Source organism: Rhyacophila brunnea, unplaced genomic scaffold, assembly GCF_057557595.1.
Source record: "Rhyacophila brunnea isolate RB1 unplaced genomic scaffold, BYU_Rbru_1.0 scaffold_1, whole genome shotgun sequence".
Classification (NCBI taxonomy): Eukaryota; Metazoa; Arthropoda; class Insecta; order Trichoptera; family Rhyacophilidae; genus Rhyacophila; species Rhyacophila brunnea.
The window spans coordinates 38110265-38135984 of record NW_028232751.1 but is presented as its reverse complement, the minus strand read 5'-3'; the positions used below and the strand labels follow the sequence as shown (position 1 = coordinate 38135984).

General features: G+C 32.6%; 1 protein-coding gene across 3 annotated transcripts in view; it reads left to right on the top strand.

Annotated features, from left to right (window-relative positions):
* metro (membrane palmitoylated protein 7-like protein metro) overlaps positions 1 to 25507 on the top strand; it is a 30305-nt gene extending 4798 nt beyond the window's left edge. For all 3 annotated transcript variants that reach the window (XM_085943762.1, XM_085943748.1, XM_085943755.1), the window contains 7 exons: positions 4510 to 4677; positions 5651 to 5847; positions 6205 to 6326; positions 7925 to 8314; positions 8722 to 8892; positions 9154 to 9326; positions 19613 to 25507. In XM_085943762.1, the coding sequence (XP_085799888.1) occupies positions 4510 to 4677; positions 5651 to 5847; positions 6205 to 6326; positions 7925 to 8314; positions 8722 to 8892; positions 9154 to 9326; positions 19613 to 19789 (1398 nt within the window). In that variant the 3' untranslated portion in view covers positions 19790 to 25507. The remainder of the gene's footprint in view (positions 1 to 4509; positions 4678 to 5650; positions 5848 to 6204; positions 6327 to 7924; positions 8315 to 8721; positions 8893 to 9153; positions 9327 to 19612) is intronic.
* The last annotated feature ends 213 nt before the right edge of the window (positions 25508 to 25720 follow it).

The following is a 25720-nucleotide window of genomic DNA, read 5'->3' as shown; positions in this document are numbered from 1 at the left end:
TATGTGGCGACACCGCCTTTTGTAGTAGTCAAATAACCTGTCACCCCACACCACATTAGCATAAAAGGCATTACTAATAGAGTGAAAAAACACATTAAAAATGATCATAAAATAAAACTTTTTGCAGATTGTCATTTAATTTTTTATCAATCATCGTAAATCTTCTCTATATTTACCTGTTAATGAATTAGTAACCATCATATATGTGGCTTATTCGTGATTTTGAAATATAGTTTTTGTTAATTCTACAATATTGATATGTAGATAGATAACTATTTCGGGCTGTGAGAACCCATTAAACCCAATTAAATCAGTCTATATCTGTCCATCCATTTCTTGATGACAGTCTCAAATAGCTTATCACATCCCTCCCAGTTCTTTGTCAAAAAATATTTATGACTTTCCACCTGAAATTTCCCATTTAGACTAAAAATTATGGTAGTTCACAATTACAGCGCTTGTTCAACATAAAATATTAATTAGATAAAATGCGATTGAGTATCTTGGCTAAGAGTAGTTGTCCGACCCTCTAGAAATCATATCCAGAGACCTAAGGGTTGGGTAAACCATAGCTGTTGAACAGGACAATTTATTGAACAACGAGAATAAAATTATTATAGACTTCATACTTTTTTAATCTATAATAAATTTATTATAATTTTTCGTTCAGTTCATAGTTTCTTCCTCAAATATGAATAAGTTAGACTCTTTATCAATTCTTTTTTCTGTAATCGTAAGATCCATTTTAAAATTTTTTCTATAATGTATTGAATGAGTAATCTTTTTATTCTTATGTATTTAATTGAAAGTCCAGACAAATTTACTTATAATAGATATTTTTGACAAAGAATCATAGTCTAATTGTGTATTCAACACTTGTAAAACTATTCATCATAATTCTATATAATATATGACATAATTTATATAAAGAAGTTATTGTAAATATAAAGTTATAATAATAATAATAATATATACCATAGGTTAAACAATGATTTTATTAGAACTAACGGGTAGGAATAGACTAAAAAAAATTGTTTCTGGTATCGAAGGAAACAAGTCAATATGTGATTTTTTCTTGCTTTCTTAGTGCATTTTTGTATGGATGCTGTTTGTTTTCAGTTTAATGCTTATTTATTACATATAGCAGTGCTCTCCAAACTACATTGGTAGGCCATCCCATAGTCATTCTTAGACAATTTTAAATCCTAGTCGTGAAAATTTAATGAGCCCTATAACCTGCGGGAATGGGTGGTATGCATTACTGATCATTTTCCATTTCAAAAGTTAATTTCATTATTTTTTTGTTTCTGAATATTCAGCAGTAATCTTTCTATGATTTCTTATTAGTATCATATTTCATGATAGTTACAGCTCAAGAATCTCATAGGAATTTTATATCTAATCATCAAGACAATAAAATTAGAAAGAAAAAAACTTACTGTTAAATTCATCTATAATATAAATATTCAAGAAATACCTATACAACCAATGTAGAGCAGTGGTTAGCTTGTTAGAGTTCTAATTCATTGGTCAAGTGTGCAAATCCTGCTGGCTGGGTAAAATATGCATGCTATTTTAACTAATTTGTGTATTTTCTTTGGGGCCTGGTCATAGTGGGTTGAGCAAATGGTTAACAACCAATCCTCGTTAACAAATAAGATACCTCTACACTGGATATGTGTATTATTGCTGAGATTTTATATTTATTTTTTTATTAAGAAAACAGTTACAGCGTGGGATTTAATGAGTTGATTATTTTTAGATTACATGAATATCTTGTTCTTTTGCATATCCCACTTTGGAATGAACACGATATAAAGTATAAACTAAAGAAATTTAGTTTATGCGAACTGAAGTAGCCACATCAAAAATCAGATATTGTATTTTATTAATATGTATGTACTACACTAATTTTTTTATTATCATATACAGCAGTGGTTTCCAAATTTTATGTTACTACGCCTCCCTTTTAAAAATCTAATCTTGGCGCCGCCCCACTTTATTTCATTAAATAATGCAGACACCTTTTTAAATAGTCTTAACAAAGTACTAATACAAAAATGAAAAAAAAATAAACAAGTTTTTACTACCTACTTTATACTATATTCATTTTTAAATAATTTCTTTTTTATTCGACGAATGTGCTTGTTTATTAGCACAATCAATTTTAATAGTAGTCTATCTAAATTCATCATCGTTCATTGACAAATGGATTCTATCATGGGCCTCACATCCTGAAGCGGGCCCCAGGCCAGGATCTTTCAACCACATATTTAAAATATTTAATAGCCCTAACAAAGTATTTTTTTTACTGTTAAAAAAATAATGTGAAAAGTGGATTAGCAAACTAACCAAGAACTCAGGAAATAGATTTTTGTTTGCTTCAATATATCTGGCGTCGAAATCATTTAAAAGTGGAGACATGGCGAACTTATTTTTTTTGTAATTTTGATTTCCAAAGCTTCAATTTTTTATGAATGCCTTCACTTTGTCTTTTTAAATCAGTGAATGCATTAGTGGTCCTTGCATTGATTTATTCACTCAATTTTTTTTTAATATCAACAACAAAATTATTTTTCCTAAACAAATTTGCCTCAAATTTCAACATTATGATTTGACCCTTTTATTTCATTTTTTTCACGAGATAGCCAGCGCGCTTCACAATAGTATGGAAGTGAGGTATTATAAAATTAGTCTCCATATTTTCAGACAGGTTTGCAAACAACCTTTTAGGACTGTTTTTTTGTGTAGTTCATTACTAGCGGCCGTTTTATAATTTATGCATTTGCAAACTGCAAACTTATGGCTACATTAATTGTGTTAAATTTTTCGCGCCTACCAGTTTGGAAATCGCTGATGTACAGTATGAATCTCACTACTTCAGCACATTGGTATAATTGTATAAAATAAAACATTACGTTCAGTAGGTACGAGGGTGGGTCAATAAGTCCTTAGAAAAGCCGACAGGTGGCGCGACTAGTACTGTAAGCGGTTTGTTTTCATGCAGCGGCACTACCGATTCAGTATGCTGCGAAGTTTCAATCAGATTGGTCGGGTTGTTGTTTTTTATTTTCGTACATTTAAAAAAAAAATTTGCTTGTTTACAAAAATGGAGAAAATTGAGTTTAGAGCTGTTATTAAACATTTTAATATAAAAGGGTTAACAGCAAAGGAAATAAAAAATGAATTGGATTTAGTTCACGGCATATCTGCTCCTTCACTTGCAACTATTTATAACTGGTTAAATGAATTTAAACGTGGTCGTACATCAACAAAGGATGAACCACGCTCAGGACGTCCTGTAGAGGTGACTACACCAGAAATGATCAATAAAATCCACGATATGGTGTTAAGTGACCGAAGATTAAAGTTGAGTGAGATAATTGAGGTTACAGGGATCTCAAAAGGTAGCGTCATTTCTATTTTACATGACAAATTGGGCATGAAAAAAGTTTCTGCAAGATGGGTGCCGCGTTTGCTCACAGTCGACAATAAACGCAATAGGGTGGTGACCTCTAAAGCCCTGTTGTCGCTCATGCAACGCAATCCGGATGAATTTTTTCGTCGCTTTGTGACTGTAGATGAAACATGGATACACCACTATACTCCCGAGACGAAAGAACAGTCAAAGCAGTGGATTGCGAAAGGCGAACCATGTCCAAAGAAGGCGAAAACCGTAAAATCAGCTGGTAAGGTTATGGCTACTGTATTTTGGGATGCACGTGGAATTATTTTCGTTGACTATTTGGAAAAAGGAAAAACAATAACAGGGGATTATTATGCATCTTTATTGGACCAGCTAAAAAACGAAATTGAAGAAAAACGGCCTCATTTAAACAGGAAAAAAATCCTCTTTCATCAGGACAATGCCCGTGTTCACACATGTTTACAATCAATGGCTAAAATTGAAGAATTGAAGTTCGAATTGGTCGACCACCCACCGTATTCGCCAGATTTAGCCCCCAGTGACTTTTTCCTTTTCCCAAACTTAAAAAAATGGCTAAGTGGACAACGTTTTTTTTCAAATGAAGAAGTCATCGATCGGACAAATGCTTATTTTGAGGACCTTCCGAAAACTTATTTTTCTGACGGTTTAAAAAAAAATGAGAAACGTCTAACTAAGTGTATTGAGCTCCAAGGAGATTATGTTGAGAAATAAAAAAAAAATACAAAAATAAAAACTGTTTTAATGCTTTTTTCTAAGGAATTATTGACCCACCCTCGTAGTATATGTGACAGAAAATATTATTTTGAATTTACGTTTAAATATTGTACCCATGGAATTCTGATTAGTGTGATGTATTTTTTTTACTGGACATTCAAGTTGTCATGCGCATTTTTATTCCCCCCCCCCACCAAAAAATAAATAACATGGTAATTTTCTCAAAACCATACTTAGAAATGCTATATTATTTTCTTTTAATATTAGTGTCATTGCTATATTAAAAGCTTACTTGTATAATGCATATAAAATTGTAGGCAACATAAAAATATAATATTCTGTTGTAGGGTGCTACAATAAAAACAGATGAAGATACGGGGAAAATTGTCATTGCCAGGGTTATGCACGGTGGTGCTGCTGATCGATCTGGACTGATACATGCCGGAGATGAAGTTGTAGAAGTTAATGGCATAAACGTTGAAATGAAAACACCAGCTGATGTTCTGGCGATTCTGGTAAGATAACAACATTTATCCTTATCTTATAGAATCGTCTACTATTAAGGCTAAAGAAAACCTGTCAAAGATATCAATTTTCAGTTTTCTTGTTATCACATTCATTCTTCCAATACTTAAGCTGTGTAATTGTCTTGTTTTATAGTTTTGTATAGTAACGTTGGCTCTACAATCCTGTATGGATCTTGGGTGCCCCCAGGATAACCCTCTACTCCTACATATCCTGACCTGTAGTTCTCCAGTTTTGAAGACCCAATGTGGTGGCATCTCTATTAACGCAGTCAAGCTATCTCAACTTGGGTCTTCCAATTATTGTTCTGCCTTTCGGGCTCGTTACCAGTAGTAGTGTTGGCGGCTGCATTTCCTCCATCTTTGCAACCCAAGTGTCTCACCTTAACAAATTGTGTTATTCTTGGTTCTATAAACAGCTCTAAGTCTCATTCATGCCATTTTCTTCTCTAGATCTGTAAAATCATAAGAGATATTCCTCTCGAATATATCAAGACTCCTTAGGCCAGGATGGGTCTAATGAGTTTCTTGTATAACTGACATTTCATCTGCCATTTTGAGGTGCCTTGACTTTGAAGTGTTTTTGAAAACCATAGTAGCATTTTTTAACTAAAATTACACATGTTTTTGTTTATTGAATGGTATCAGAAATACAATAATTTCTACACATTTCTATTATAATCAACGTAGACTAAAATGGCAACACTATTTCATGCCTACACTGTTGAAAAATCAAAAACTATTTAACACACAGGTGTAGACAGCTAAAAAATGCATCCAAGCGATTCAATCTAAGGCATGCACTTAACGACTTTTAAAAATCGGAATTAAAAGTTGCAGCGAAGTTGAAGATATAGCTAACGAGATAAATGTGATTGAAAAAAAAATGTCACTGTATTTGTTATAAATTTAAATGTTGATGTATACTTTCATAGAACAATAATGTTACTTGTCTTTCACACAGCAAAACTCAGAAGGGACTATAACATTCAAGTTGGTGCCATCGTATGGAAAATTGGGATTGCGAGAGAGTAAAGTACGAGTCCGAGCACATTTTGACTATTCCTCGTCAGCTGATCCTTATATTCCGTGCAAAGAGGCTGGTCTTGACTTTCAACGTGGAGATGTTCTCCATATTGTCTCTCAAGATGACGCATACTGGTTCGTATTATTGATATTCGGTTTTATATTTTTTTAACAATCAATAAGTAAAATTAAAAAGACACCCCCGAGTGGACTCAAACCACTAAGTTTTCGATATGCAGTCAAGTACTCTATCACTGTGCTATAATTCCCATGCTCTGATTGGCAAAAATATCTCTTTGTTTATTTGGTTGGAAATAATAAAAAAGCATTATTTAAAAAAAAAATTGCATCCTTTGCTGCTCATTGGATAGTCTATTTATATAATATATAGACTATTATCTGTATTCGCCACATACACTTTTTTATTCCAATTGTTTTAAATGTAATACTTGACGTGGAGCTATTGCATTGTTTGTGATTATTTTTTTATAGGTGGCAAGCTAGAAAAGAAGGAGACCGTGTGATGAGGGCAGGTTTAATTCCATCACGGGCACTGCAGGAAGGGAGAATAATTCATGAGCGTCAATCGCAAGCCAATGCACGAACCTTAGACGGTATCTATCGATTTATTTTAATTTTTTTGGCCAGCGTTTTGCAATTATTTTACATATAAAATATTTTCAATGTTTTGCTGAAAAATATTTGTTTCTACTAGATTATGATTTTATCATGAAATACCTCGCATACTCAACTTTATAATGATTATTAACAGTGTATTTTATGCATTTACTTCTCATCTTGCCGTGTGTAAAAGGAAAATTTAGATTATGTCTTATAAGTTGAACAATGGGTTAAATAAGCCAAATTAATCATATTGCATATAATATGCGTAAAGGAGAAAAAGAACTCATGAATTGACGCTATTGAATTAATAAATTTTACACAGAAACTTCCCATACAAAATTATCCAAAAGTAGTAGTTTTAGACTTATCTTCTTTTTCCTTTCACACACAGAATTGTTTATGGGACAATAATTATTGTTAGCTTAGGTGTGTGCTGTACTTGCTACTTATTTAAAAAGATGTTCAAAAAATAAGCCCACTTGCGAAATACTGCAGATCGCGTTGCTGTACCAATTGCACCATTTTCGTAAAATGGACTTTTTAATCGTTTCACAAAATTTATTTAATATTGTGAAGTTGCTGCCAGAAGTTGGTCAGTCAATAATTTAGGTATTTAGAGTTAACAATGAATTAAGTGTCTATATATAAATATGTACCTATGTTAGAAAAAAAATTCAAGGACATCCGATATGTAGAACATGCACATAAAGCACAAAGAAATTAGCATTGTGCCTGATTTTAGAGGGCATGTCGAACTTCAAATTGCAATTACTCCATAACATGATTTCGAGAGGTAACTTTTGGCGGTATTATACCCACTAATATATTATTTTTTTATTAAAAATGGACCGTGTTATAATTATTTGTAAATAAAGCAACATTTTTGCAAAACCGATACTTAATTTTTTTTCTTTTAAATATTATATAATATACAATTGACGCAATGTTGCTTCATAAATTCTCCATTCATCCATAATAAATCCATAAATTGAAGTTACCAAGGAGAATTATAGAAAAATACAAAATATATTTTCTTTTTCCAATTTGTCAACACAATTGTTTGGCATTGGTTCTCTAGTAAAACTATGTGAAAATCCAATCGGCAATTAAATACCTACAGCCCTGAACATGAGTTATTGTTTTTCCTTTGAGTGGAGTGGAGTTGTGCCTGTGATGACATACCGTTGTATGTGTCAATAGGTCATAAAATGTCAGAATTTTCAATGACTGGCTGGTGAAATAGTGTACTTTATTACGATTTATTGAATATTTTTATATGCCAGGACTCTGAAATCATTTATAATTTTGCGAAAATTTCGAATTACGGCGAATTTCGAATTATCAGTGTTCTTACTAACGAGGTTTTACTGTACCATGGTCCAAAAAATATTACCTGAGATGTGTTATACTAAAATTACTGTGTTGGCACATGTGTGTGCTATACAATTTTTAATAAAAGATTTATTATTGAGGTCGGTTTGCATAGGTATACATATCGATGACATGTTTGGTAACATCTGTTTTAGACAGAAGCATGTTTAGTTTAACTTGTTAAATCGTCAAGTGGCCAACATTGATATTGTTTCAGGAACCACGTCATCTGCTCCTTCGTCACCGATTCTTTGCAATCCAGCAGCAGCAGTGCAATGCACTCGAGCCCTCGCTGCACAGTCCACTCTCGCACAAGATGGCGAAAATAATATGGATGAAACTGAATGTGCAGAAATATCTGTCGATTCTGCAGCCCTTTTGCCTTGTAAACCTCCAGCTAAAATCAAAAAAATCATGTATGATTTGGCAGAAAATGACGACTTTGACAGAGAAAATATTCCCACATATGAAGAAGTCGGCCGGTTATATCCTCGCCCAGGGTTGATACGTCCCCTAGTTTTGATCGGTGCACCTGGAGTTGGTCGCAATGAACTTAAAAGACGACTGGTTGCAACTGATTCTGACAAATACAAAAGTCCAGTTCCGTGTAAGTTTTAATTATTAATAATTTTAAATATTTTTCAGGTTATGCAAACACAAAAGTTTTATTTCTAGATGTTGCTCTGAAAACTATTTATCAAGCATATTATAGAGTGTCTGCCCACGTTGAAGTAGTTAAACCGTGTGGTAACTGACATCTGGGAAATTTTCATGTAGTTTTTTTCAATGTGTTCTAATACAGACAGACTGAAGGAGTTGAGTGAATGACCAGCAACCATTTCTTTAAAATATCTTTAAGAAACCTCTTTAGGCAGTTGTAGATTTGATGATTATGACATTATTGTAAACATGACAAATTTAAATAAAATAAACTATTTTAAGAGATATTTTATATGTAAAATGGTTGTAATTTAAAACAATTAATACTTGTTCCCAATTTTTATAACTTTCTAGTCACATCCCGACCACAAAGACCAGGTGAACAAAACGGAAAAGAATATATATTCGTTAGTCGTGAACGAATGGAACAAGAGATAGCAGCTGGAAAACTCATTGAATTTGGTGAATATAAGGGAAACTTATATGGAACATCGTCAGAAAGTGTTGAATCAATCATTAATGCCGGTAATACTTGCCTTTTCTATGACATTTATTGTCATTCTTGATAATTTAATATTTCATAATTAATGTGTTCGCAAAATTATTATGTGTATTCTTATTTTTCTTGACAACACTGAAACGTTTCTCAACCTTTTTTTATTACAAAATAATTTTCACAAAATCAAACTGCCCCATATGGAAATTCATAGTTACATTTTATTGGAAATTGCAGTTTTTATCAGATTTATTGTATAGAATAGATCAATGAACACATTTTTATTTCAGGGTATGTGTGTGTGCTGTGTCCACATCAACAGGCTCTAAAGGCTCTTCGCACTCCAAGGGTGCGGCCTTACATAATAAATATTAAACCACCAACAATAGAAGTTTTACGTGAAACTCGAATTGCTTCACGTGCAAGATCTACATTTGATGAAACCAATTCACGTGGCTTTACGGTAATTATGCTTTAAATTGTCTAATCCTTAACCCAGTACACTCAGCCTATATAAGTATGACGAATTCTCTCTGCAGTCATTTTTTTGTTTTGCTTAACTTCTGTGTTTCATAATAAAAATGGCAATAAAAAATGAGTTTTATGATTCTTTAGGCACCTAGACATGTTCAGATTATTTTACAATACTAAAAAACCGTAATAAATCAGTCATGTCAAAAATATCCGAACAAATAAATTCTATACAATGACTTACCATTTAGAACAGATCTGCCATATTTTGCCTTTATGTATATAGAGCACTGCATGGTGCACATTTTGTTTTTCGTCATGCTCGTGTTTGACGCGAAGTATAGAACACTTCACCAGTGGTAATAAATTAATCACACATGTTTTTTCCCCAAACTTTTAGGCAGACACTTAAATATTTATTAAATATTATTAATGAGTTACATATTTATTTTTACTTTACATATTTAAAATTGTTTTGAAGAGTGGTAGATTTTATAACATGGACTGAGACATAGAGCTACATTACAAAGACAACACATATATCTAGATAGAGACTTTTTTTATTATTAATTTTTGAATTTCCGCACACATGGCAGCTAATGTTCCCTCTAATTTTCCTATTGTGTGTGCGGATCATCAACGCATCTGTGCAGGGTTGGTGTCATTCGGTGCGGTAAATATGCACGGGGGTTGGGGGGGCACAAACACACACATACAATTAATTTTTTAATGACAAAGTTTAAAAGTCGAAGTTCGACGAATTCAAACGCATAATATTCGGGAATATGTGTGTATTTAAATACATGATTATGAATATCTTGCACAGAAAGTGTACAAGCTTTTATTTGTATACCCAATAGTACATTATCAATTAACACTTTGTCTAAATCGCAAACAGGTTTTTTGCGTTTAGTGATCTCAATCCTATTCTTTCGTTCTTCGAGTGTTTCCGTCATTATTTTCAAAACTCCACCTATTTTCAATTTTTTTAATTTCGTAACAGCATCCCGGTGTACTTTTTGACTTAAATGCCTTTAAGTTTAATATACAACCTCCATTCAATCCACTTCTTTCCAGACGTGAATTCTCCTTGCATCTTTGTTGCGGAGCATATGATGCGTTTGACACAATCATATGTTTCCGAATAAATAATTAATATATCACACATTTTTACTTTTTGCGAATGCATGAAGATGGCATTTCGGTTTCGACGATTTCAGAGAGCCATTCCAATTTAAATTTATCGGAGGATTTTTTCTTAACGGCCCACATGCGCCATGTAAGTCAAAATGGTAGGTATTTTCAGAGCATAAGCGTGGACATTCCTTAAACGTTGTAGATAATCTATTTATATAATTTTGAAACCTTATCCTTTATATTTAATTTAAACATTTGATGACAGCATAAAGTATTTTTATGACATAAAATAGTATTCTTTTCAACCCCTATATATAATGTTTTAGAATATAGTCATTTTCAGTACATCCATGTGCAGTGGTATTAAGATTTTTTAGATCTATTATTTTTTAAACGCATTTAAAAAATATTGTAAGAACTGTGATGTTTTCACAATAAGGACTACTATGAGACTGTACAGACAATGTTTCTAGCAAATTAAATCATGTCAAAGACTAAGAAAATGTAGAGGACCCGGCACACAGGTGGTCATTGCTAAACACTAAAATATGTATCTTTTTTTTCACATACTTTGGCAAGCGATAGAGCAGGACGGATATGGTGATCTCTTCTTGAAACTTTCTTTTACAATATTTTTGGGTGAGGACTGTATGGGAGATGAAAACATGTGTGCGGACATATTTTGGTAGGTGTGCGTGCGCACACCTTAGAGGGAACATTGATGACAGCGTCTTCTGTGCTTTTTATTATTTGCTGTGGGCGGAATGTGTTCCGGCAAATGATCTGTTAAAGTTATAGGCAACAACCTCAATGAATTTTCACTAGTCGATGGTCTAGGTTGTGGAGTTTTCGTGATTTTCACAGTATACTTAGCAACTAATTGAGTTATCACGACTAACTGAAATTAGAGTTTTTTTACTACCAGTAACAGATTTATACATATAGAAAGCATTTAATAAATAGAGGTCAATCATGTGAAATGCTACCTTTTTGTACCATTTCACAGATTTCCTCATGCATGACAAGCTGCTGAGCATCATGTCGGCCTTGTCGACAGTCCCCATATTTTTATTATATTCTAAGACGCACTTTGGCTTCATTATGGGTTCTCCGGTTCTAAAATTAGTTTTACCGGTTGGACCAAAGGAGTCATCGTGCATGGTTGTAAGCATGTGGACATCTCTTCTGTCACACCATTTGAGAGGCTGTTTGACTTTGCCTCTGTCTCCCCCTTTTTCAGCTTTTTAAAGCATGGCATTTCTTTACGATTCTTACGTACAGTCCCACAAGCATTGGTTTTATTTTCATGGAGGTGCTTGAATAACTGTGGACTGGTGTACCAGTTATCGCATCACAACGAATGCCCTTTGCCCAGATACTCGGTCAGCAGCGTTGTCACAACAGCTCCGGAAATTCCAAAGTTTTGGCTATCCACTATGTCTGTCCCTTCACCACAATAAATAATAAAATCTAAAATATAAGCCGTCATAATGTCACACAGCACGAACATTTAAATACCGAAACGATGACGCTTCGATGGAATAAATTGTTTAAAAATAAGTCTCCGTTTAAAAACAATGATGTTCTCATCGATAGAGATTTTGTTGCGGAATCATCGTGCGTAAATTTTGCGTGTATGCTCTAAAAGTAACCTAATTTTATTTAGTCTGTCTGAGGTAACACTTGTTGGATCGGAAAAATGGAGCATTTAGAGCAATAACTCATATCGGTCCCTAGGCATCGTCTGACCGAAAATGGGTGCACTTAAAAAACAATCCGTACTCCTGTGTTTTTCTAGTGACAAATGTTTGTCATGTCATGAGCACTGACACCGCAAAAAATGCATATAGTTCTGATACAGTTGTATCGATCCAATTATGAGAATGCGATTTTGGTCCAAGTTCTGTGAGTCCAAGTCCAAGAGTGTTATACTGGTAGTGGAAAAAAATGTTTGTTGGACTACCTTCAGCATTATATCACGGCTTAAAAAACATTCAAAAAAAAGACACTCAGGCGAAGTGTCGGTCAAATCGCTATATTATTAAATACCGGATTGAAAATCATCAAACTCATACACGTTCGGAAAATGGGGTCCGGATGTTCATGTTCTCAAATGTTCAATTGGCTCTTCTGATATACCTACATCACTGAGGTCAGATGGTTCCAATTCTTCTTCGGACATTTCGTAATGGGAGTCCAATTCCTCACTTAAACCAGCCATATTGATGTTTGAAAAAAGTTCGAAACCAAACACTCACACGATAACAAAGGTAAAATAGTCCAAAAAACATATAGTTAAAACACCTTATAACAGTTTAATACACATGAACGGTATAGTTAAAAACACAAACAATAACACAGACAAAATATTTATAAATATAATAAAATTCACACAATACAATAGATCGCGTAAAGTAGGTAATATTTTGTATGGAAAAACAACTAGAGCGATTCCTTGTACAGTCCTCTCACAACAGTGATATTACGTATACTGCGCAAACGCAGTAAAATGGCGCGATGTTTCAAACCAAAATTGAATGAGCGAAGATTGACGGCTTGTCGAAGGCATGTCAAACATCGAAGTTTTATTATTGTAAAAAAATTTATTTGACAATATTATATATATGTCTCCGTTGGTAATGAAACAAGGCAAATTATGGTAGAGATTTCAGTATCATGTGTCTTGAATTTTCAACATTATCGACCGGCGAATTTTTGCGTACAGCTTTGGCGACAGAAGCGCTGTAGCCCCGTAGTTTTGCGAAATTTCACGTACTACATTCGAGACAGAAGCGGGCGCCGGGTTAAGGGCCCACGTGTGCGCGTAGTAGGTCAAAATGGAGGTTTTATGGTATTTTCAGAGCATGATCCTGGACATTCCTTAAACGTTGTTAATAAACGTAGATAATCTATTTATATAATTTTAAAGCCTTATTATCCTTTATATATATTTTAACCCGGCACCTGCCTCAAAAATCGTATGACGCACCATAACTACGCATGAATTTCATTATCGTCTTTGTTCTATACTAAAAAAAGCAATAAAAAATATGTCACAGCTCCAGTCGAGAACCCAAAACCATTAAAATAATTTCGACACACTAAAAAACCGTAATAAATCAGTTATAATATCAGAAACACTCGAACAAACGAATGCTATCCAAATTTGAAAGAACTCACCGTAAGACGCCATTTTGTAGCCAATAGTTAGAGCTCTGCGCGGTGTGTACTATTTCGACACTTGTGCATTACGTTCCCACGAATTGAAGTGTTACTAATTTTCAAGTGCATATCGATAAATCACATATTAATGTCTTCGGGTTGAGTCGTAAACAAATATAAAGGGGACCCTTTTAATATATTTAAACTACACAAACACTTAACTTATTGAATATTATTGATAAATTAACACGAACTCACATATTAAAAAAAAAACAAATACAATAATAAACCTATTTTAAAATTCTTTTGACGTGTGATATATTTTAAAGCAAGGTGACAGACATAACGCAACATCACACGTTGGGCACATATAGCGAGAGAGTTTTGTTTTTTTCGGATTTTTTTTAGAATTCCCGCATACGAAACATCTCCTTCTAGGCTTATCGGTATTTTGTGTCGGTAAAATGTATTCTGGCAAATGTCCCGTTGCACTTTTGGGCAATAATCGTACGGGATTATCGCTAGTTGACGCTGTCGGCTTGGGCAGGGGTGCATTTGAAATTCTCACACAATATTTGTTCACTAATTGTTTTATTACACAGAGTTGAAAATCGCCCAATGTTTTTTTGTCACATTTAATAAATTTATATAAATAAAAAGCATTTAATAAATATAAGTCGATCATGTGGAATGCGACCTTTTTATACCACTTGATCGACTTTCTCATACACGACAAGTTGCTAAGCATCATGTCGGACTTATCTACCGTACCCATATTTTTGTTATAATCTATAACACATTTTGGTTTTTCGATGTTTTCGCCAGTTCTATAGTTCACTTTTCCCGTTGGTCCAAATGATGCATCGTGGAGGGTGGATAGCATGTGAACATCCCTCCTATCGTGCCATTTCAGAGCCAAAAGTGGACTATTGTACTTAGACTCGGTATCTCCCTTTTTCAGTTTGCTGAACTCTGGCATATCTTTACGATTTTTTCTCACTGTACCGCAAGCATTCGTTTTGTGAGAGTGAAGGTATTTAAAAAGCGCCGGACTCGAATACCAGTTATCACACCATAAGGTGTGACCTTTCCCGATGTAGTCTTTCATTAGCGTTGTCACTACCGCACCGGAAATACCGAGATTTTCATTGTCTTGTATGTCAGTCCCTTCCCCACAATAAATTATAAAGTCAATAATATATCCTGTCATTACGTCACACATCACAAACATTTTTATTCCAAATCGATGTCTTTTGGAAGGAATGAATTGTTTAAAAATTAATCTACCCTTAAACACGATTATGCTCTCATCTATGCAAAGATTCTGATACGGTATCATCGTTTCCCTAAAAATTGTTCTTGTGTGTTCTAACAGTAATCTAATTTTAGCTAGTCTATCATTTGAGGCGGTCACACTAGGATCTGAAAAATGAAGCATTTGTAAAATAAGTTGGTATCGATTTCTAGCCATTATTTTCCCAAAAATGTCTGCATGCAGGTAAGGATCGGTACTCCAATGTTCCTCTATCGACGTGTGCTTATTTCGAGTCATCAGCATTGATACGGCAAAAAATGTATACAACTCCGGCACTGACGTGTCTGTCCAATTGTGTGATCGCGATTTCGGTCCAAGGTCTCCCGCACTGTACGAATGGTTAAAAAATGTATTCGTTTGGTTCACTATTTCCGACATTATATTTTTATTCAAAAAATGTTCAAAGAAAAGACATTCGGGAGAGGATTCGTTCAAGTCGTTCGATGTCACGCCAGATCGACAATCATTGAATTCGTGAACTATTGGAATATACGGGCCAGTTCTCCACGACCGCAAAAATTCAATTGGCTCGTCAGAGTCCGTATCGTCGACGTCATGATCAGTCTCATGCTGTTCCAATTCCTCTTCCGACATATCATAATCTGAGTCCAATTCCTCATTAGTACGCACATTTTCTTCCTCCATATTTACGCACTATAAAACTATGAAATGTTTTTAAAATGTTTAACTACAGTATTAGGGAACGCCAAATCACAGAAACCATTAAACTCACACACAATAGTTATTGATATCAGTATTAATTTTCACATTCACTAAAATGGGACACGGTAGACAGTACAAAAAGTATTTTAAAAATCGCGGTAAAATAAAATCATACGTTCAATAGTTAATCATGCCAGTTTTAATGTGATAAGTACACCAGACAGCAAAAAAAGTATTTATCAACGATTGCGGTAAATATTCAACTTGTATGCGATAAATACAATCCCGCGCAATGGCCCGCTCGGTTGAAAGTCTGTCGTATACTGCGCAGCCGCGGCGCGCAGTTCAAACTGATTTCTGTCGACCGGCAAAACTTGGCCGTACGAATTGGTTCGAAACTTTGGTGATTATTTTATATTTAGAACCAATGCTTTTAAAATATGTCATAGGTGGCAGGAGAAGGACAAATCAGGCCAAATTTACGTGAAAAAATCAGTCCCGTATGATAAATATGGACGCGGTGGCATCGATTTATACACATGCGCATTGCGAATTTGGCCGATTTGTACAAGGTGTGTGACATCGGCGCCGGCCGGGTTAAGGAGGTGGAGCGCGCGTGTTTATGATGACCTAACTGAAAAAAAAAATATTTTGTTTTTAAACGGTACATATTCAAACACGCGCGTTAACATGATCTTACTGCCTACTTCATTTATCGTTTGTCAACTTATGGCTACGGCCGTATGTTGTAGCTTAACCACTGGGAAATGCCAATAGAAATTATGTATTTCAAAAAAATACTACCTTATTCTTAGGTCACTAATTATTATAAAACAATCATTATTCGTAGGATGTTTATCACATTTGAATGGTTAAAAGCATAGCTTATAATCAGTATCTTTAGAATTATCTTCAAATGTGTTTAAATCTCCATTATGACCTACGTGGCGCACGTGGGCCGTTAACAGTTTCGTATGTAAACCTGCTAACATACTAATCAATACTGTATAAATAAAACTACAAACAATATGCAATTATATGGACTAAGCCAGTGGTCAGCAACCTACTACCCGCGACACACATTTTGAGTTACCCGCCAAGAAAATATGATACGTATCTACCTAATATTTTTTACAAATTATTATTTTTATAAAATTATTTATTTATTGAAAATGCCAATAATTAAAAAAAGTTAAAATGAATAAATAGGTAATGTTTTTTTATCACTTATTAATCTTAAGTAAGTAACTGAAGGTCAATTTTTTACATTGTTATCATTGAACATGTTTCAAATCGTTTTCGTATTTTCATGCTTAAAAAAATTGCATTTACTCTATTATCAGCATTTGGTTCATTATATTCTTGTGAGCAAATATTTTCTCAAATGAAATGTGTCCAGAATACTCTTCTAAATATATATATTGTATACATATATTTATATATAATATGTACTTTTATATTTTTTATTTTATAAAATTAAAATTGTTTCTTAAAAATATTAAAAATTTGTTTCAAACTTTTACCTACTAACCAAATAAAATTTTCAAATCTTTTTTTTTACCCAGTCTCAAAAGGTTGCCGACCACTGGACTAAGTTATTTGCTGTCCCGCCAACGCCTGCTACGCCTCAACACACATTATATGGGCGCATACCTTTGAATACATTTAACTGAAATTTTCGCATTACTATAGGCTAAATTGAAATGCTCCAATTTTTTGACCTGCCATCGGCCTTGCAATACTTGTTGTAATAAAACTAAAGAAATCTTGATGAACATTTGCAGAGCATCATGAATAACTTTCATTAATTAATTAACATTTTTGTTTCACCCAACAATTTCCACTTTCGCATATTTGGTAGAACAGCTGTCTCCTGTATAAATACAAAGCAGTGGGTCACAGGTAGGGATTGCAACACCGGTATTTTAAAACCGATATTCAATTATTTATCGATACTGAAATACCGGTTTCAAAAATCTAAAATACCGGTATTTTCAGTATTAATGCTGAATAAATGCAAATATATCGATTAAAACCAAATTTGTCACAATTAGTATGTCACCCCGTAGCATAGTGGTGATGCACGGATAGGGCGTAAACCTGGGAGATATGGGGTTCGATTCCCCATCGGGTTGGCTTACTTTTTTTTAAAAAGATTTTTTCTATTGGTTATAATAATATTCTCTCAGAAAGTGTTTTTCAAAATTATATATTATGTTCAATAATCAGAATGATATATTCTTAAATCTTGTGAATAAAAGAAATAGTTAATTAAAAACCAACAAAGTTAAATAATAATAAAACAAAATCCTATAAAAGATATTTATAGAATTGTCGTGAGGAATTATCATATTTCGAAAAAGAAAACATCCGTGGCAAATATTTCCAAATTATTCTATAACTTATTATTGATCCATCGATATAAGATGATAGAAGACCCAACAAACATTGAATTTGAGAGAGATTTTCCTGTACCTGAACTTATATTATTTGTAAAAATTCTAGCAGTTCTAAAATATTATGATCTATACATATTTATAAAGGTCAACATAATAAATGTAAGTATGTACTTTAGGTTGCTATAAATAGCGTTTCAAATAGATTTCAACAGCTATATTTATTGATAGGTACTTCTTTTTGTCTATAATATGTTTTGATGAATACCGGTATTCAATAAGAAATACCAAAATATCGGTATTGAAATATTCATTCGGTATTGCAATCCCTAGTCGCAGGTTCAAACTTGCGACTGGTCAAATCATGCCTGTTTTTTTTCCAATGTGTATTTGAATCAGTTCAAAGACCCAATGGGTTAGGCCAGTGGTCGGCAAATTGCGTCTCGCGAGCCGCATGTGGCTCTTTGGCCCCTTGAATGCGGCTCTGTTTCAGATGATCAGTTGAAAAAACTAGTGCTAACATAGTGAAAACTGCTATGTGCTGTTCTTTCCCTTTTCGGTTCTACATATTCATTTGAACAATCTTTTCAAAGCACGAACCTTATCAAGAGTAAATTGAGAAGTTGTCTTATTGATGAGAATCTGGAATCATGCTTAAAATTGAAAACAAGACTATACAAACCTGACTTATCCAAACTTTCCAAGGAGATGTAAGGCCATTAAGTGTTTGTCAGTCATTTTCATGATTTAATTTTATGGATACCTTACTTGCAATTTAATTTTTGTCAATAAATAATATCATTATTAAGTATGATATCAAGTTTTATTCAGTGTACCTATAGTTTAGTTAAGACTTAAAACTTCAATTAAAGTTTATTAAGTTTATAAACAGTGTAGGTACCTACCTATATGGTTAAAGTTTATAAAATTTGGCTCAAAAGAAATCTCAATCTTGTACTGTTGATATTTGGCTCTGTTGACTAATGAGTTTGCCAACCACTGGGTTAGGCGAATGGCTAACAACTATTCCTCGCATAACGGTTTGTTAATTTAACCACTCTGTGGAGGTGCATATGCTAATTTACTTTTTAATAAAGGAATGCCATTCCAATTAGCGCACCCGGTATAATTTAATATACTGATTCCACGGATACCTATAGGTACATCTTGGGAAACTACTAATAAAAGATATCTACTGCAGTCATCAGCAATATCAGGATGCTGTGTACTGTTGAATTTTGCATAACTTTACATAGCCCCCCAAATAAAATAATAATTCGCATGAAGCTCATGTGAATTCCACCCCCATTTCCCTCAGCGCTTTATCCTGCTCACGGACCTAAAAGAATGATGGTGAGCAACCTACTAGCAGTGCTATGATACACATCCTTCTAGTTTACAACTACCATTGACGTGACTGTGTATGACAACAATGTTTGTTTATCACATCATTTGTGGCACAACAGTTAGGCGTGTATCTTCAAGTCATTGTCCCCAGTTTGGTCTATCCTTTGCAATTATAAACATGAGCAACCCATTTTATTTATTTAATGACCCTGCCCTTTATTCAGCTTGTAACTATATGAATTTGCTCTTGTATTTCAGAATGAGGAACTAAATGAAATTCTTAAAGCGTCTCGTAGAATAGAGTTTCTATATGGTCATTTGTTTGATGAAGAAATTGTAAACGGTGACCTAGCGACATCGCTTGCCGTTCTCCTGAAGACAGCATGGAAAGTACAAACAGAACCATTATGGGTTCCGGCTACATGGGTTCAGTGAACCTGAGCTTTGAACTTTTTGAAAGCATTCCTTGGTTTGTTACCATTATTACTATATAAGATTATTTAAAGTGGGTAATTTTTATTTCATACTATTGATTTCTCCTCTACCTTTGTTTTACCATAATACTACCATAAATGTGGTAGTCACGCAAACACCTTTAAGGCTTCGGTCACATAGGTAGGTGCTTCGCTAGTGCTGAGCTAGGTGCTATGCTTGTCTACTAAAAACACTACTGCCACATTGCACGCTACGTGCTTAGGTACAAATTCATTTGTGGAGCGCTCAAGTCAACAACGATACGTCACTCTCAAAACTAACCAGAAAGCTACTTCTCACAGAGAATTTAAGTTTAAAAAGTCTCAAATTCAAACTTGGGTGCATAATGTCAATTCATCCCATGCGTCATTATTCATAACCTCAAAATATACGGTGTTTGACGTTTGTCATACTGAAGAAACATCCGCCATCTTGCAAAATCACTAGGTGACACAATAAAAATAACCCACGTTTGTTCGCCGGGATACTCACTAAGTGACTAATAATCACGTAGCAAGGCGCAAAACGTGCAGTGTGGCCATTGCAATAGTATAGTGTGCGTCCGTTCGCTAGGATATATCACCTAGCACATAGCCACCAAGCAAGGCACCTGCCTATGTGGCCTTAGCCTAAGTGCCGTGTGTAATAAATATCTGATGAGATAAAAATTTCAACAGAATAGTTTTTATCAGAATAGGTATGATAACCAGTGGATTGTATGCAACTAAAAATAGTTTTTGCCGTAAACTTTATATTATATTAATAATCTACGTTTGGTTTTCTGTTACAATATTGATTATCCACCACAAAATAGTTTTCTGGTCATATTCAATTTATTGTTTACAAGCGTGCCACTGTTCCAATGTTCAATATTTATAGTGGTACCTGTGTAAATATCATTTTATTATTTAAAAATGAAAATAATATTTTCATATCAAACTTCTTATTAAAAAAAATCATATATCGTCACCGTTCAGGCAAAAGTCACCAACCCTAAAAACATAGTTTTGAGATATCGCAATTTGAAAGTTTGAAAATGCAGGAAAAATCAGATTTTAATGTTTTTAAGGTTTCATCTACATTAAATTATTTTCTCATGTCTTCTTAATAATCTCTTTAAGGTAATTTTACTTTTTGATGTTAATTAAAACATCTGGAAGGTTTTGAAGGAGGCAAGGTAGCTCAATTATGGTTTGGTGACTTTTGCTTGTTAATAATCTGAACAATGTTAGCCAAAAGAAGGATCAGTAAAACTCACCATCCTATAGTGACTTTTGCTTGTATATTTATAACGAAGGATTTTTTTTTTTTATATAGTCAATAATGTCTATTCACCTATAATGACTTTTGCTTGTTAAGATTTTATCGAAAGTCATTTAGTGAAAAACAAATAATTCGGATTTAAGCAAAATTTTACTAACTAATGTACCGTGGTGAGTTTTGCATCTTAAAGAACATAATTTTACGCTTCGGGTGACATACTCAACTCAAAACTGCCACTTTCAGGGTTGGTGACTTTTGCCTGAACAGTGACGATATACTAAATTTGTTTAAATTCATTGAATTTTTAAAATCTACGCCTCCAACTATTCTAATAATGCTTCATAACAATCTTCTGTTATATCGTGGTTACCGATTATTATTATAAATGATACGTATAGATATTCATACAAATTGTACATAGTTCATTTAAAAGTATGTCATAATAAAATATATAATTCACCAATTTACATTCATTCGTAGGGTAAAGATTTTATTTTGATATTCAAAGAATTCTTCCATCTTGGAACAGATGAATAACAACCGATAAATAAATACCTGAGTTATCTAAGAAATGACCAAGATAAATTACTATGTATTCACCAAAGAGTTCTTAAATATTTCGAGATTAATTATTTAATTTTAAGGATCACTAGCAATGTAATTTTATAATTAAATTGTGATTGTTTTTCTTTTTAATAAAGTTAATTTATTGCCATATAGTTTTAAAATTTTGTTCCTATGAAAAAAAATATGATCCAGTTTTAATATATTTTAGTTATTTTTATGAAATAAACGAATAATACGTTTACACTTTGAATTTAATAATAAAGAGAGATACAGTACTTAAAACCTCGTTAATAAGAAGACGAATAATTTGAAATTCGTCGTAATTCTAAATTTTCGCAAAAAAAATGTCCGTTGAACATTATTTTCATATAAAACCATACCTTTGATTCGAAATGATTTCATAGTCCTGGCATATTATAATATTCGATAAATCGTAATAAAGTACACTATTTCATGAGCCAGTCATTGAAAATTGTGACAGATTTTTCTTAAAACATCATAAATTACTTATTTTAAGAAAGTAATATAAATAATCCTGACATTTTATAACCCATTATAACACACACGGAATTGGAAATTTCATAGGCACATCTATGATCTATGATCATCTATGATTAAACAAAATAAAATTAATGAAAATCAAATAATTTTTTTTTCAAAATTTTAATATTTTTCCCCCATACATTTCGTTTTGCGATTCTTTATATTCATCCGGAAACAAGTTTATGTCCATATTTTTTTATCTATACCTATATTTTTTATAAGTATTATGTTTTGTAAAACAATGTAAGGTCATTTATATGCTCATGAACTTTACACTACATAATATTCTTTATGTAGTTGATATAATGTTAATGTAAACCATTTTGCATTAACTGCGTTTCATCTCTGTAAAAAAATGCTGTGGTAGATAGTGTATAATTATTAAATTTTTTGAGTTCATTAAATTCAGTGAAAAAAATTGTAAATTGGGTACTCTCTCATAATTTATATTCAATATCATTCACAATGGCATAGACCATGGTTTCCTAAACTATGGGTCGCGAGCGAATATTGAGTGGGCCCTCGCCACTGTATACATGAATTTTAAAAAATAGGAAGTGATAAATTTGATCAATTGAATCAATTGATCATTTGAAAATTTCATTCTGCTATTTATAATTCCTTGATAATTAATCTATCAGAAACAGTTAACGAAATTCTGGCTCTCAGTTGCTGATAATTATCCTTGCCTGTTCGATGAAGCTATGAAAGTCCTCCTCCTCTTTACTACCTCATCTATGTGAGGTCGGATTTTCGGCTATGGTTAACATTAAAACTAAATACCGAAATAAATTGGATATATCAAACTCACTGCGATTAAAAGTAACTAAAGTTGAAGTTGGTGCTAAAACTGTAATGAAGAAAAATAAGAAACAAATACATCCTTCCCATTGAAATAACTTTGTAAAAAAAACCTTGCAGGTGTAGGTATTTAAGTAATATTTTATTTTTATTTATGTTGTGTTTCTTATTTCAACAGTCTTTCATTCATATTGGTAACACTTATAAAAAATATTTTTTTTATTTCAATTAGCTCAAAATAATAAGACAGCATTAAGTAGTTCCACGACTCGCCACTAGGGAATCTGAGCATTACCAATATTTATGCCCTCTTTTCTCTAAGACAGTTAAGAGGTGGGTCCCAAGATTGGAAATTTTTGTTAGATGGGTCGGAGCCCAGTCAACTTTAGGAACCACTATGAACATTGAGTACAATATTGCCATGTGATTGGTCGTTTTGGTTTCTCATTCAGATGCCAATTAATATAAATAAATATACATGCGAAATTCAATCCAAACGTGCCCTGAAACATTACAAAGTTTGTAATGTACTGAACTATTTTATTGGTAATTCATTCACACCATTTTCAACAGCAGTCTGTTGTCTATTCAGTATCTCAACTTTTCAATTAACTAAGTCTCGCATGCTCTTTAAACATGCTGAATTTAATTTAACTAGCACGTCTTATTAATTTTATATTAATTAGAAAAATTATGTACCATTGTTCTTTTTCACAGGGTTTAAACTACCTATGTACATGTCATTAACTTTGACTGAGCCACAAAACTCATTTATTGGCCAAAGATATTATATTCAAGCCTAATTAGTTAAGTTTTTTTAGAGAAAATGTACCTAGTCATTATTATACTCGAAATTGTACCTACTAGATATGTAATAAAATTTTAAATAAATTATTTATTTCGGAAATATTAATTAACATACGTAATTTTAAGATAAAAATAAATTTTAAATATGACAAACCATGCATTAGTAAATTATTTATATGAAATTGTTGTATGTGTTTTACATGTTAGTAGTCATGGTTTTTATTACGAAATTGATTCTCTTATTGTCAGTTTTACCCTGTGAAGTGTGATACTACACATTTTGTACCTACTATTTTTAAACAAGATTTAATATCATTTCAATATTATTCCTGCCAGCTAATTATTTGCATATTTCACATTTTCCGAACAAAGATTTAAGTAAATGAAATTATTATCCTTAAAATTACCATATTCACATTAATAAATTCAGTGTATGAATCGGGACAGGTTTTTTTGTGTTAACTATAGCAGCATTGATTTTCATAGTAACTATGTGATATGCAAACAGATGTTCTTACTGACTTACTTATTTACCAATAATCATGTTTCATCGCTATATGCTTAATTCACTGCTAGATGAAGTTCTATGAAGAACTTCATCTAACTCTAAGACCTATGGAGCTGCTCCCACTCCTTTCTTACTTGAGTACCCATAGAATCAATTTTTACCACTGCCGTTTGTCAAGTGATATTATGTTAACACTAAACCAATAAATTTTCCAAGAATCTTCATGGGTTTGTGTGGTAATGCCAATATTTTTATCATCAATACAAGATTAACTTAAAAGTTATTCCTTACAATTGCTGAGTTACATTTCAAATGTGGATTTCTTTTGAATTACCGTATATTGTATTTGAAAGAAAGTATAACAAAAATGAACATGTATTTGATTCTACTAAGTGTGTATAATCCCAAAACATAAAATTCTTGCATCTCCGTTTGTGCTCACGAATGGGCAATATTTTTACTTTATGTGTAAATTACTTTTTTTTTATACCTCAAAATCCAACATTAAGTAATTGAAATATTTAAAAAATAAATAAGATATTTAGAATAATATCTTGGAAAACAACATTGCAATCAGTCGAGTTTAAGATTTATTTAAATCATAGTACCGTAATGTTTGATTCAAGCCAAATTCATTTTTAATGACATCTTCCATTCACAAAACTACATATTGAAACTAAATTTAGTTAAAATGAGAGGTCGGCCACATACTCCGGAGAAGTGCCATATTATATTATGTTTTTACCATACCAGCAGATTGTTTTAATAGCTTTATACTTTAATAAACATATGGTAGGTGGTTATTATAAATTGAATGATGTACTACTTAACTGTATTATTTTAAAAACATTTAATTATTTTTATCTCGCACAAACTTTTTTCAAATGCAATAATTTTTGGAAAATTTGCAGTTTTCTGAAAAGTATAAAAGTAAAAATAGTTCATATAATAAACAAATATTACTGTTATGTATATTATTAATTACAAACATTTCCCTATGTTTCTAGAGTATCATAAAATTAAATTGTACACATTTTAAAATTTGAAATCATATTTAGATCTAATATTTTTTATTCCATATTTTGCATAATGTTTGTTATAAGACTCAAAAGTTTATGATTAACTTTACTATCCTAATTGTGTTTTTTTTTTTATTATGTACTTATATTTACAGAATTTCAATAAAATAATAGCTGAATAAAAAGAGTTTTTATTTTTATTTAGCCCTATAAACATGAATGTTAATAATTATCACACCATACAATTAGTGGATTTATTTTACTAAGGAAAATAAACAGTTATTTTGATTTTACTACTACTACTTCACCATGTTTGATCCTGGATCCATAGAGGTTGTATTAACAGATTTTGTTTTTTTGGGAGAAATGGATGTTAAGCCACTT